A 15532-nucleotide genomic window follows, 5' to 3' on the forward strand; every position below is an offset into this window, starting at 1 on the left:
AATTTTTCTTTTTTTTTTTTTGAAAGGAGATTTGTATTTCCCGTGAATTTGCTCATGATGGAATACTTTATACTGCCTGTGAAAATATGATATTATGACATTTTTATGTTTTGGCATTTAATACATCAACTTCAGCAAGCTTAATAGTGTGAAGCCCATTAGTCACCATAATTCTGTTTGTGTTTGCATCTGTCACATGGAAACCCTTCAGGCCGGACTGGTGTAATATCGAGAAGGTTCTTTGTTCATAAAAAAGACAAACCCTGGTTTTCAGCTAAACCGCTGGTAATGTGTCCCCGAGATGCATCATCTGATTAAAATAAAGAGCTAAACAACACCATATGATTTCAGGAAGTAATTTAGTAAATGCCTTCCTCACCAAATATTAGAATAGATACTACAGGTTTCATTGCACAGATGAAGTTAATGCTTGGTAGGATTAGACCAGATTAAGTATGAAAGTCAGATCAGAGAGCTGGCGGACATGAGCAGGAGGGCAACAGTCTTCTCAGGGGCTTAGACAGGGCTCACATATGGATGTTTTCCAGATTATGTGGGTGAAGCAAGGTCTTGCCAACAGATTTAGAGTTAAATTTGCTCTTCACACAAATATCAAAACAACTCTGGCTTTTGCCATCTTAGTTTACTCATGATACCCACACCCTCTCATCCAATTTGTAAAAATAATGCGGTCTACTAATGGATTTTTCCCCCTTTAACATTACAATTCATTAACAGCTGCAAGTATATTAATGGTAGTAGATTTTGTTGCTCTCATTTTTGGAATCATTTAGGTTATTTAACGTGGAAATCTGAATTTTAATCATAACAAATTTTGTTTTGTTTTTTAAGTAATCATTTTGTTAACATTTTAAAAAAAAGTATGATGAGGATGATGATTAATATTAAAAATCAAGTGCTTGTGCGCTGCATTGTTGAGAGTGCGAAAAATATTGAATACAATCCTTCAAATTCGACCGCATCTGTGTGATAGTTCGAAGGATTGTATGCACATTGAATGATTCCCCTGATGCCATGCGCCGGTCGCATGTCGCGTCAATAGATATTATGTGCTGCACATAATATTTATTGAATTGCATGTGGTTTGTAACCACATGCGATCATTCACAATACAATCAGCAACTGGTGGCTGGTTAGGGGAGCGGGGGCCGGAGCTCGGGCGGCGGTGGAGCACATTGCTGTGATGGAGCACTGGCGGTGGCGGGGCTCAGTGGCGGCAGAATTTGAAAAAATTATTTAAAACACTGGGCGGCCCTCTGATTGGCTGAGAGAGAGATCTCTTAGCCAAGCAGCGGATGCCTGAATGTGAGGCCTCTGATTACCCTCTCAGCCAATCAGAGGGCCACCCAGTGTTTTAAATAGTTTTTTTCAAATTCTGCCACCGCCGCTGAGCCCCACGCTGCCAGCGCTCCTTCACATTGATGCGCTAGTCCGTCGCCAGTGGCCAGCCCTCTTCCAGCACCCAAAGTCGTAAGTGTATGGGCACCATTAGAGGAAGGAATTTGATAAGCTTAGTTTTGTACACAAAGAGCTTAAACAAACATTGTGTGTACAATAAAGTGCTGTGATTATTGATCACATCATAAGGAAAGATCTTATGGAAATATTTTAGAAGGTGGCTGTGAAGGGGATGATGTGCCAGAGGCATTCAATGAACAGTGAAAAAAAATATGAAAAGAACAAGAACTATCTTAAAGGTCAATGTGTGTGTGTAGGGGGGTGCAGTTACAATCCCGGTGGTCGGAATCCCGACACTTTCTCCCTCTATGGGTGTCCACGACACCCATAGAGGGAGAATAAATTAGTGAGGGAGAATAAATTAGTGTGAGGAGCATAGCGAGGCACCGGGCCCACTGCGGGGCGATCCACGCCCCCCCCCCCTGTCGGGATTTCGGCTTCAGGATTTTGAACGCCGGGATTTAGTACCAATCCCTGTGTGTGTGTGTGTGTGTGTGTGCAAGAGAGTTATCAATGGCATTAAAGTGGCAAGAAGATTCAAAAACATTAACTGGCAAAACATATGTTGATAGGTGCCAGCTGTGTGTGATGGAGGTAAATCCATATGCTGAATAGCTTAACCAAGGTTTAAATTATTGAACAGGTAGACCACAGGATGTGAGACAGCACAGGGTTAATTCAGCACAGAAACATATAGTATGAGCAGATTCAGCCAAGATCAGGTTAATGCATGTTGAGTGGGGTATCTGTGTCACATACATATAGTATAGTCGTGGCTGGCGGGAGTGACACAGCGGTGTGAAGCACACTGCTATACATACTGTATATGGGGCACTGTTATGTCTCAGAGAAAGTCTGCACAGGAGTCACTCAGAGGCACATCCTTACAGAATCCAAAGAGGGACACATGATAATGATGCATTGAATCAGGGGTTGCGTAAGTGATGCCTCCAGCATATACGAAAAGGCAGTGCACAGCACTTCAAAAGCATGGAGCAGTATCCTTCAGATTTTCTTTTAAGTGGTTCATTGATCATTTTTTCTAAGTAGAATATTGGTGGCATAATCCCTATAGTAGAACATCGATGAGGAACGGTGTGACAGTCCATAAAGCAATATAAGCGATTGTGCACATGTCATTTCAATGGTTCCTAGGACAGGGGGAAGAGAGACACAGTTCCTTATGATAACGGTAATGAGCATGCATTTAAAGGAGGATATTATTATGGCACGGATGGTGTAATGGTTAGCATTACTGCCTCACAGTGCTGAGGTCATGGGTTTCAATACCCACCATGGCCCTAACTGTGCGGAGTTTGTATATTCTCCCCGTACTTGCGTGGGTTTACTCCGGGTACTCCGGTTTCCTCCCACAATCCAAAGATATACTAGTAGGTCAATTGGCTTCCAACAAAATTAACCCTAGAATGTCTGTGTGTGCGTGTACATGTGGTAGGGAATATAGATTGTAAGCTCCACTGGGGCAGGGACTGATGTGAATGTTCAACTATACTCTGTAAAGCGCTGCGGAATATGTATGCACTATATAAGAAACTTAATAATAAATAATAAATCAATGTCAGTGAATAAAATCAGATAGAATGTGAGCTTGATGAAGGCATGCACTGCTGGAGAGGGAGATCAGCCTTTTACCTGTGAACTAAGGTGCTGGTTATAGTTTACGTTAAGACAATGAGATAACAACAGAGACATTTGGAAGTATTCAATCTGTCCTGATATTTCCCAACAGGGCAAATATTGACACTTGCCTATTCAATGCTTTTGTTACCGACAGCATTGAAGGCAGTCAGATCAGACATTTTTTAAAGTCAGATCTGTTTTGTTGGAAATGGCCGAGGATTGTCGAATTCTGAAAATTTGTGACTGGTTTCACCGATTTCAGGACTTCCAAAGAATAGAGCCTCTATGTGACATCAATTAATATCACCTTCGGCATTGTTGGTTTCATTGCAGAAGTGTGGTAAGAAGAAGTAAAGGAGATTGTGGTTTGTTGTGAAGGAAGGCTGAGCTGGAGAAGCTAGATATTTAGCAAAAGTGGGCAAAAGCCAAGTCTAACCCTCACTGTAGGATTCTCGTAAAGGCTACTGGGGGAAATCAAATAGAAGACTTTGCCCTGTAAAATTACATTGGGTAGTTGTGGAGCGCATTTACAAAAAATGGTGGTGTGCTGAATGGAGCATCAGAAGGAAATGTTTTCTCTTTCAATGGTCCTGGTGACACAGCTCAACACTGGGATGTAGGAGGGTCCGAAGGAGCCAGGCACCTATCCTAAAGCTTTAGAGGGTAGGCTCCTCCCCTACTGCATCCCTGGACTCTTCAGTTCGTGTTAGGTGCCCACTGGAGTGGGTGCTATTCTAAAGGGCTGCAGGAGCAGCCGAAGAATTAGAGTAGTTAGGGGATTTTTATTATTTTATTAACTATTACCCTAGCTAGGTAGGCACAGTGTGAGGATTTTCATAGTGAATCCTCACACTGCTAGCGCAGCAGGAGCTGACAGAAGCGCGTCCTGTCAGCTCTCTGTGCACAGGGTAGACTCTGTCTGGTCTCCCTGTGCTGCGCTTACAGCCTCTATTAAGAGGCTGCCTGGGCTCCGGAGTAGCCTGAAACCGGCTCCACGTTTAGGTGGGGATCATGGGGGACAGGCGCTCCGTGATGGCGGCGGCCATTTTATGCGGAGCTTACACGCTGAGCTCCTGACTGAGAGGACAGCAGCGCTGTGACAGGCATGTTCCAAGTGGTCCCCATTTGAGGGGGAGATACTGGAACAAGGAAATCCTACCTAAGGAGCGGCTAGCTGGGGGTGGTTGGCGCCAAAAGGTCACGGACCCCGCAGCAGCAGGGACTTTGGTCTCTTCCTTCACTCTGACTTTGGCGCCTTTCAGAACGCTTGCAGCGGAGCTGAGCTGGCTTATTGATCCTGGCAGAGTGACTTGGATTTCCTGGGCATCGCTTCCCCGCAGTTGAAACCTACAGACAGCTAAGTGATTGGGTGCATTGACTTTGTATAAACGCTTGTACAATTGTTTGCACTGTGTATATTGAGATATATATATATACGCTTCACTTGCATCATGTCTGAGCATCAGGCTGTGGTTTTGGGGGAGGGAGTCCTTAGTGCACTGAGCGCGTGCAATGTTTGCACACAAAAGTTTGTCCCTGAGCAGATGGCCAAGGGGGGCTTATGTATTACTTGCGCTGATGTGAGACCCATGGGCAGTGAACACCATAGGGGAGAGCAGAGTGAACCTGCGTGGGCCAGTGCCCTAGGCAGGTCGGTAAACGCTTTGGTGCAGCTTCTGGACAGGCAGAGTGATGTGCTGGTAGAATCACAGAGACCTATGCCATCATCTCAGCAGTCGTCTGGCTCCTTACCTCTTACCCAGGCAGATCCTGCACTTATTCAGGTGATGCAGGATACTGCTAAGGGGATCAACAGATTCAGTGAAATACTGGACAAAATGGATGAGGTTACAGGGACCCCTAAAAGGTCTTATGCTATGCCTAATGTGTTAGAGGAAGAGGAAGGAGAGTATACTGACACACCCTGGGACCAGGGTGATGATTTTGAAGAGACCTCTGCTGCTGGTATAGAGGATCTTATTGTGGCTGTAAAACAGGCGTTAAAACTGTCTGTTGAGGATAAGACCCCTGTTAAGGGTGTTTTTAAGCGACAGCGAAAGGAGGCTGTTACTTTTCCCTCAGATGAGGGGTTACAGGAACTATTGGAAGGGGCTTGGAAAACCCCAGATAAGAGGCTACAGATGCCTAAAAGATTCCTTAGTCTGTACCCCATGCCGGAGTCTCATTCTGAACTCTGGGAAAAGGTGCCTGTTGTGGATGCTTCTGTGGCACGCTTATCAAAAGCTACGGTATTACCTGTACAGGGTGGTGCAGCTTTTAAAGATGCTGTGGATAAAAAGCTAGAGGGAAACCTCAAGGCTATTTTTGAAGGGGTGGGGTTTACCCTGCGTCCCCTTATTGCTTCAGCCTGGGTCTCTAAGGCCATTATAGAGTGGGCTGGTGAGCTATGCACCATGCTGCAGGCTGACCACGGTGCTTTGCTGGTAGCAGAAAAGATTAAGGCCGCTGCAGAATATGCGGTGGAAGCAGAGGAGGAAGCTCTTAAAATGGCTACCAGAGTATCCACAGTCTCCATAAATGCCAGGAGGGTACTCTGGCTTAAGGCCTGGGAAGCGGACAATGAGTCCAAAAAGGCCTTAGAAATGTTAGCTTTCAAGGGAAAGTTACTTTTTGGTTCTGAGCTTGAGGAGATTATAAAACAAGCCACAGGCGGCAAGAGTACGTTTCTGCCGGCCTCCTCAACAAAGCAGTCATCCAGATTTGCTGCTTTTAGGCCGTCCTTTCGGCCCTCCCCTAGAGGTGGTGCGTCCTTTCGGGGACAATCGTTCAGGGGAAAGTTCCAGAACTCCAGGGGCAAATCCCAAAGGTCCAAGTTTGGCTCTTTCAATAAGAAGCCTGCCTCTAAAGGAGAGGAAAAACCCTCCGCATGACTGCCAGGGGATCAGCCCGGCAGGGATAAAGGTGGGGGGGCGTCTTACACACTTCAGAGACGCTTGGGCTTCTCTAGACCAGGATACCTGGGTCTTAGAGATTATTACCCAGGGTTACAAAATCCCTTTCAGAGGGCGGCCTCCAAAGAGGTTCATCCCCACACCCATACCAAAGCAGGCGCTCCTGCGCACAGCTCTTATGAGAGCGGCTCATTCCCTTTTGGAAAAAGGGGTGGTAGTCCCGGTTCCCAGGGCAGAGTGGAAGAAAGGATTTTACTCCACGCTGTTCCTGGTGCCCAAACCAGACGGGTCTTTCAGACCAATACTAAATTTGAAGTCCTTAAATGTTCACCTTTGGGTAGACCATTTCAAAATGGAGTCTTTGAGAACTGTACTCCTGAGTCTGGACCAGGGAGAATTTCTGGCGTCCATGGATGTCCAGGACGCATATCTGCACGTTCCCATTCACCCGGAACATCAGATGCTGTTGAGATTTGCCATAGGAGACCTGCATTTACAGTTCCGGGCGTTACCCTTTGGCCTAGCAACCGCGCCAAGGGTATTTACAAAAATAATGTCTGTGATGGCGGCAGTGCTGAGGCTCAGGGGAATCACAGTAATACCCTATTTGGACGATCTCCTGTTCAAAGCAGAATCAGCAACACTGCTTCAAAGTCATTTAAAAGAGGCCATCAGTTTTTTGCAGGCTCACGGCTGGATTTTAAACTTACAAAAATCTCAGTTGGTACCATCACAGAGGATCCAGTTCTTGGGAGTCATACTGGATACCCATCTCCATCGGGTATTCCTCCCGGAGATAAAGGCCAGGGACCTGGTCAATCTAGTTCAGGAGATCCTCAGTGCTCCGAGCTTGTCAGTATGGAGGTGCCTCAAACTCCTGGGGAAAATGGTGGCGTCATTCGAAACGCTTCAATTTGCCAGGTTCCACTCTCGAGTATTCCAATGGAACATTTTGTCAGCCTGGTCAGGAAACACTTTGACCATGAAGACGGAGTTGATAGTGCTGTCCGCAGACACTCGGGACTCCTTGAAATGGTGGACAGAGGTAGATTCCCTTCAGTGGGGTCGGTCATTACAGACCTGGGACTGGTTGATAGTAACTACCGATGCCAGTCTCAGGGGCTGGGGGGCAGTAGCCCTGGATCTCAGGCTGCAGGGCCTGTGGACGGCAGAGGAATCAGCGTTGCCAATAAACATCTTGGAGCTGAGAGCTGTCTGGAAAGTGATTTCCTTGGCGGGAGACAGGTTAAGGAACTCCCCCTTGAGGATTCAGACCGACAATGCCACAGCTGTGGCGTATCTGAATCACCAGGGAGGTACACGCAGCAGATTGGCCATGTGGGAGGTGTCCAGAATCTTTCTATGGGCGGAACAGAATGTTCCTGCAGTATCGGCTATATTCATTCCAGGAGTGGAGAATATAGAAGCAGACTTCCTGAGCAGGGAGGAGCTCAAGGAAGGAGAATGGAGCCTACACCCTCAGGTGTTTCACCAGATCACTGCAATGTGGGGAACTCCGGATTTGGACCTAATGGCATCCAGGTTCAACCATCAGGTGCCCAGGTTCTATGCCAGAACGAGAGATCCGCTAGCAGAGGCAGTGGATGCCATGACTACCCATTGGCAGGGAGATCTTCTTTATGCATTCCCTCCTATTCCGATGTTAGCAAGACTGTTAAAGAGGGTACAGGACCAGAAGGTCCCGGTGATCCTTGTGGCCCCAGATTGGCCAAGGAGGTCTTGGTATTCGAGGCTTCAGAGGTTATCAGTGGATTCATGGCGTCTACCTCTGAGACCAGACCTGTTAAGACAAGGCCCATTCAATCATCTGGATTCCGATCGATTGATTTTGACGGCTTGGTTATTGAAACCGCCATTTTGAAAAAGAAAGGATTTTCTGACGCAGTAGTGCAGACTATGATAAAAGCCAGAAAGGCTGTTTCTTCTGCAAATTATTATAGAGTCTGGAAGACTTATATTAGATGGTGTGAGAGGCAAAAAGCTCACACATCTCACTTCAAATTATCAAAAATGTTGGATTTTTTACAAGATGGATTTTCTTCGGGCCTAAGTCTTCAGTCGTTGAAGGTGCAGATTTCGGCCTTGTCCATCTATTTTCAAAAAAGAATTGCCATTTTACCGGAAATTCAAACTTTTTTACAAGGGGTATCCAAACTGAAACCCCCTTACAAGCAACCAGTAGCACCTTGGGACCTGTCACTGGTTTTGGATTGCCTTCAGAAGGCACCTTTTGAGCCTTTGAGGTCGGCTGACTTTAAGTTTCTCACGTGGAAGTTAGTGTTTTTGTTAGCAGTAGCATCTGCTAAGAGGGTGTCTGAGTTGGGAGCCTTGTCATGCAAATCTCCCTTCTTAATCTTTCACGATGACAGGGCTGTTCTGAGAACAGTGCCGCAATTTTTACCGAAGGTAGTCTCTGCCTTCCATTTAAATCAGGAGATAGTTCTACCTGTGTTTCAACCCCCAGAGGGTTCCAAGAAAAGGGACAAGTTGAAGACTTTGGATGTTGTGCGTGCCTTACGCATATATGTGGACAGAGTGAAGAGTGTTAGAAAGACTGACACTTTATTGGTATTGTATGACGTACATAAAATTGGTTGGCCTGCATCTAAGCAGACCATTGCTAGGTGGTTGCGATCTGTGATAGCTTTTGCATACACCAAAGTGGGTAGGCCTGTACCGGCCAGAATTAATGCGCATACCACCAGGTCAGTTGCTACCTCTTGGGCGGTCCGACATGGGGCCACAGCGGAGCAGGTTTGCAGAGCTGCCACTTGGTCATCTGTTCACACATTTGCCAAATTCTATAGATTCCATGAGTTCGCGTCGGAGGACGCATCATTCGGGCGAGCAGTGCTGAGAGCTGCAGACCTGAGCGTACCCTCCCAAAGGACCGGCTCTGGAACGTCCCAGTGTTGAGCTGTGTCACCAGGACCATTGAAAGAGAAAAAGGGATTTTTGTAAGAACTTACCGTTCGAATCCCTTTCTCTGATATGGTCCTGGTGACACAGCGATCCCTCCCTTACGCTCAGTAAGTATGCCAGAATTTCATGATGTTCATGTTAAAATGGTTAAAAGTTAACAGTTTCTGTTATAAAATGTGCATATAATATGTGCAGGCGTTTGTACTGAGTTAATGTATTCCAGTGGCTTTGAAAGTTGAACTGAAGAGTCCAGGGATGCAGTAGGGGAGGAGCCTACCCTCTAAAGCTTTAGGATAGGTGCCTGGCTCCTTCGGACCCTCCTACATCCCAGTGTTGAGCTGTGTCACCAGGACCATATCAGAGAAAGGGATTCGAACGGTAAGTTCTTACAAAAATCCCTTTTTCCCTCTGCAGACTCTTCTAATCCGCTGCTGCACCCTAACACCCAGCATCAGCTCTTCATTGTGCAACCATTGAATATCTGAGTAAGCCTACGCTTAGTCATAATGGCTGCCCATATTCCACTGATAAAGTCAGTAAATCGGAAGATGCAGGAAACATGACCGGCATGCCCTCGCCGACCGCAAGAAGCCGCAGTCTGTCGACTGGGTTGTGACTTTCAGCACACTGTGACCAGAACTGCCACTGCATTGAAGTACATGTGTACTGTGGCTCCGGTGTGTGCACAGTCCTCACACCATTGGACAACTACAGAAAGGGTCAAAAACTTTATCCACCTCTGAATCCGATCACTTGGTGATGACATCATAATAATAATGCATTAGACTTGTAATTGGTCATCTTTGGTTTAGGTGATATAATATCTTGTCCCACGACTGTTGAAAGGAATTTTAAGCCAATTATAATTGCCCTAGCCATTTCTATTGACTGTATTATTCAAAAGTGATTACCAAAGTTGCACTACGGTATATCTGTATGTTATCTGTTTTATACTGTATAGCTACAGATACCATAACTTTGTCGTTTAAAAAACAACAACAATTACACTGTTTATCTTCCTGTAAATTAGAGAATCTCATCTATTCCGCTTACTTATCCTGGCAACCGCTTGCTCATTATCTTATGCAGTAACTCTTAAAGGGAAGTGCTCGGTGGCCATATCTGGCATCATCTCAGTTAACCCCTTGAGTGCCAACGTTGGTGTGAGAGATGTGCAAAATATCCTCTAAAAATTCCAGCGTCGTAGCCGAGGAAAATGAATCACTTTAGTTATTGGTAGCAAATGATCTGAGGTCAATTAATTAAAGTTTGGTCAAACTTTGCGCCGCCCCCCCCCCCCCCCCCCCCCCCCCAAAAAAAGCAACATTGGCAATTGATGCAGTTTAACTTCCAATATGTTGAACAGTGCATTACATGTTCTTTTTTCATAAATAATAAATTATGAAAAAGTGGGTGGTTCTCCCCCCCCCTCGCTGCTGACAGTGAACTTCTTGCATCGCACTTGATATCACCAGGTTTGCCAAGATCGTTGTGTAGGCCATTCCGTCGGATGTTGGGGTAGAAGTGCAGGGGGTAGATACATTGGCTTACTTAAGATAAAGATTCTGCAGGAAGGGTAGTTAGATACAGCCTGCTATGGGTATATTTGCCACTTAAAGGAAGTCCACATATTGCTGCCAATACACTTGTGAGATATTGCATGCACTCATTCGATTTCGATCACATCTGGGCGATAAATCGAATGATTGTATGCACAAAATGTGTACCATTCGACGCGATGTGCGGGCACGCCGGTCGAATGTCGGGTCTCAAGATCTTATGTGTTGCACATAATATTTATCGAATTGCAGGAGCAATCACATGTGGGTTTTAACCACATGCGTAGCTCAAATGCAATCCGCTGGTTGGGGGCAGAGGGAACGCTTTTTCAACGGCGTGGGGATGAGGAGAGGGGGCCGGAGGGACCGCTGGTGGCGTGGGAGACGGTGGGCAGAGGGCGGTCTTGTAGCTGTAGTGCTAGCGGGCAGCGGAGGTCAGTCAGCGGCAGCCCTCTGATTGGCTGAGCTATCTCAGCCAATCAGATGGCTGCCCAGGGTTTAAACAATTCAGCCGCCACCACGGCGCTAACGATGTCGCATTGAATCGTACGAACATCATAAGGTAGACTCATCCTTTAAATGTGATACACCTTGACATAAACACTATTCAGAAACGATTATGTATGTATGTTTCTGTCATTCAGAAGATCATTGCTTTAGGAAACTGCATAACTAGCCCCAGCGCCAGCTCTCAAATGTTAGCGCCTTGATTAAATTCTTATTTTTTATTTTATTTCTTCCCCCGAGCAAGGATGGCATTGTCTGATTTTCTGAATAGTGAGCAAGTTTTACAGTCTGAGCTCATTTACATGAAAACAAGGTCTATTCACAAAGCCACTGTAAAAAAAAACAGATTGAGATTCATGTATATACATGATTACATTCAGGGGATGTGTGTATCCTCCAATCATTCATATATTTCCATGGTCACATTCCCAAACACTTGTAAGACTCAAGTGCCTTTTTCAAGAAGTTATTTGCAACCACAAATACACTTAGCAGTTATACGTGCAGCATACTGCAGGTTTCTAATGTTTAGTATGCTCACGTTATCAGTGCTGGAAGAGAGACATAAGAGCATGATTCAGAAAGAGAGGTAGATCCCATCCCAGAACCTCTTCCTGCCTGAACGGCATAATATGAAATAGAATGACAATTGTGTTAAGCGTTAAAAAGATATGCTGTAGTATACAGACAAACCTGCAGAAAACAGTGTGACAGAAATAAGTGCAGTTACTAAAGCGGAGCGGAAGAAAGGGTCAGACTTTTGATAGGTGGTAAGATATTCTTACCCTGCGCGTATAAAGCTGTTTTGTAGGTGGGCATTCAGCTGAGAGATGAAGATGAGAATTCAGCTGTTCCACGGTAATGGAAGAGTTGAAATGATCCAGTTACGGTGTGGAATAATGCTCTCTGATATAAATGGGTGGTAAATATAGACTGAAAGGGAGTAAAAAATTCTTATTTAGTTCAGTATAATAAAATGAGGTGGTAATGCAATAATGCACTGGTTTTGAAGCTTAATACATCTGGCCCTTAGACATAGAGGAGCAGGAAAGCGAGAGGGGGGAAAATAGTAAGATAGAGGACGTGTGAAGGGAGAGTGGGGAGGCAAGAGAGAGAGAGACGAGTAGAAACAAAGAGGGTCATAGAAAAAAAGAGAAAGGGGAAGAGCATCAAAGTGAGAAAAAGTGATAGATGTAGGCAAAGAGAAGGATAAGATAATAGATGTAGCAGTGGCGTCACTAGGGTTGGTGTCACCTGGTGTAGCAACTCATGGTGTCACACCTACCCCCCCCCCAACTTTCTGGAAGATGGAGACGGGATGCTTGTGTGCGCTGGAGGCGTGCTGAAAAATTGGGGACGTGGCCTATCAGAAGGGGGCGTGAGCTGTACCAATTACACATTATGCCGCACACCGTGATGCTAATTACACAATACGCCGCACACTGTGATGCTAATTACACATTATGCCGCACACCTTGATGCCCATTACAACGCACACTGTGATAGCAATTACCCAATGCTCCCCACACCGTAATGCCCATTACACATTACGCTCCATACCATGATGCTCATTAACCGCACAAGGTGTTGCCCATTAAACATATGCCCCTACAGTCCCAGATATGCCCCCACAGTGCCAATTATACATGCCCCCAGAGTGCCAGATACACATATGCCCCTACAGTGCCAGAATTTCCCACCAGCAGAGTGCAACTCACAATTGTTGCTGTCTCCATCCGCTGCTGCTGCTGCTGTTGGGAGGGGCAGGGGGAGAGCACAGTACACGCCCCTCCTGCCCTCACCCCAGTCCGGTGTCCCCCTGGCCTGCTGTTCTGTGTCTCCTCTGCTGCCGCCGCTTCAGAGGGGTGGGGATCGCTCACTGTGTCTATGAGTCTGTCCTTGTCAGTCAATCATATCTCGCAAGCTCTGATTGGCTTGCGGTCCTGCAGCCAATCAGGAGTCGGCCTGCAAGCTCTGATTGGCCTACAGCCCAGAGAGGGACAGACTCATAGACATAGTGAAGGGGAAGGAGATATGCACACTGCACTGAGCGCTCTCCTCCCCTCTTAAGCGGTGGAGGAGGAGAATAGTGAGGGGAAGGAGAGGAAAGACGCGCAGTGCGCTGAGTGGCAGCACGGCTGATTTTGGTGTTTGGGTATTGGGGTTCTCATCGGAGAGAAGAGAAAAGAGATGAAAAAGAGGAAAGAAATAAAGTTTGGGTGAGGCTGCTCCCTGGCTGCGCATTCTAGCTGCAATGCCAGATGCATAGTGGCCATGTTTTGGGTCTCAGCAGCTGTGTGTGATTTCACACAGCCACTGTGGCACTCCCCTCGAGTGGTCCAGAAAATGCTCATTTGCCGCCCCTCAACAGTCGATTACCACCCTGTCACCACCCCTGTTGGCCTGCCACCACACTATTTAGCGATTTTCCGAGATCTGCAAGGGCGTCTGAATCATGTCCTTTATCTTTCTCTACTTTATCCCTCTCCAAAGCTTAGTACATCTCCACTCCCCTAGGCTGCACTCAGAACAATGCTTAGTTTTCATATTGTAATGTATGTATTCAATGGGAGGAGTCGTACATGTTGGTGATAAATGTGTATATTTCTAAAATTATGAACAGCGTAATTAACATATTACCCCACTGTAGTGCACCCGTATATTCTCCTTTAAAACAGGATTTGCATATATTTCAGCAAACGTTGACCGATATGCTGGCATTAGCGTGAGAAGTCATGACCTCTCAGAGCCCAAGAATAAGCCGTATTATGACCTAGTAGCTAGATCCTTAACTATTTTCAGGGAATGACATCTTTTACCTCAGCGTTGTTGTTGAGCAGCTGTGCTCAGGCTTCTTGAATTACTTCTGAGTCTTTCATCCAATTTGCCTGCTAGGGATATTGCTTGCTGACTTGCCTCGTCTTCCCTGGTGTTATTTCATTCTACCCCCTCTCACTCTAAGGTTTTCGTTCTGTATTACCTTCTCCTTATTTTACTCACCTCTGTCTTTCCTTGTGAGGGCTTTGTGCACTAACCATTTATAAAGATAGATAACGTAACACGTCTCCTCCTGACATGTTACTATGGCGAGTCCTTCATGTGCTATTACGTAACCCACTTGTGCACTTAACCTGATTCACGCGTCAAAGAGTTTACAGTAGCTTAGATCTGTGCTGTAACCATGCTGCTAATTCTGAGTCCTTGATTCCCACTTAGAATGCTAGTTCTTGAGGTCCTGTACTTGTGCCTTGCCTTTTTTTTTTAACTAGAATTGTAATATAAAAACATACTAATACCCCTTTCACACCAGCCTAAATTCCCAGGTTGGGTCCGGGAACAACCGGCGACTAGCACTGATGTGAAAGGTTCCAGGGACAAATTCCCGGGTAAATTTGCCGGCATTTCCCGTGTCCTTCCCGGACTACTGGCTGGTGTGAAAGGTGCAGGGACATGTCCCTGCTTCCCTTGTTACCTCTGCTAATGCTGATTTGCTAGCAGGGCAACTTCCTGTTGTGGTGGACGCTCACAGACACGCCCAGAAGCAGCATACAGCATGTAGTGGAGACACACTATGCATGTTCTGTGGCACCACACCTGACAGCCTGAAAGCCAAGAATGTCCCTGCATATCCCTGGAATTTAATTCCCTGGTTGGTCTCTGCATTTCTGGTGTGAAAGGGGTATTAGTTGCTTGTATCATTTACTAGCTAGCTGATGATCTGATATGAACTGAATTCTTATGTTTTCATTTGCAGCTGCTAAATTAGTACAATTAGGATTTTATTTCCCCATTATCATTAAAACCCCTTTGTAATCCAGACTGTGTTCTCTTCTCAATGTCAGCCTGTTTCTGGACCAGTACAGAGTCTGCCTTGTTGATGCAATAAAGAGATTACTCCAGCCCAGTGTAAGTATGTTTCTATTTTCTCCTGATCGCTGGCTTCAGAATAATTAGTCTGTGCACAATGATTGAGAAAGTAATGGAATGGCAGGATTAATGTCATGTAATACTGTAATACTTATTATGTCCAACTTCAATTGAGTCTTCTAATCTATCAGATTCTTTCCTAATCATAAACTAGGAAACTTCTTATACTTGGCCTTCTGATAAGACTCACAGTGGGTAGTAAAATAAATGAAACCGCTTCAAAGATGGAATGAGATTATCATTTTTTTTTTTTAATATCAAACGGTTCTAGAGTATTTTTCTTTGATAAGGCTGTATTTGTGGTAAAGTAAAAAAGCACCGAACGGACCCTTTTTTTTTCTCATGTTATATAAAATCCCTTGACACAAAAAATATATGTCAAATTTCATAAAGTGACATAGTGACAACAAGCATTAGTGACCCTGATATGTAATTTGCAGAATCTGACTTGTATTGTAAATGCTTAGAACCTAATTGCATTGTACTGTTCATCAACAATGAGTTATTAACACACGTGATTGAAAAAAAGTAGATGTGGGTACTTATGTATTATCTGGACTCCCA

At 45.4% G+C, this 15532-nt stretch overlaps 1 protein-coding gene across 1 annotated transcript in view; it reads left to right on the forward strand.

Moving 5' to 3' along the window:
* CAMKMT (calmodulin-lysine N-methyltransferase) overlaps positions 1-15532 on the forward strand; it is a 440111-nt gene that overhangs the window by 377629 nt on the left and 46950 nt on the right. The window contains exon 9 of the mRNA XM_083175720.1: positions 14884-14947. Within this exon, the coding sequence (XP_083031846.1) occupies positions 14884-14947 (64 nt within the window). The remainder of the gene's footprint in view (positions 1-14883; positions 14948-15532) is intronic.

The sequence above is a fragment of the Crinia signifera genome, chromosome 3 (genome assembly GCF_055691185.1).
Source record: "Crinia signifera chromosome 3, ASM5569118v1, whole genome shotgun sequence".
NCBI classification, from domain to species: Eukaryota; Metazoa; Chordata; class Amphibia; order Anura; family Myobatrachidae; genus Crinia; species Crinia signifera.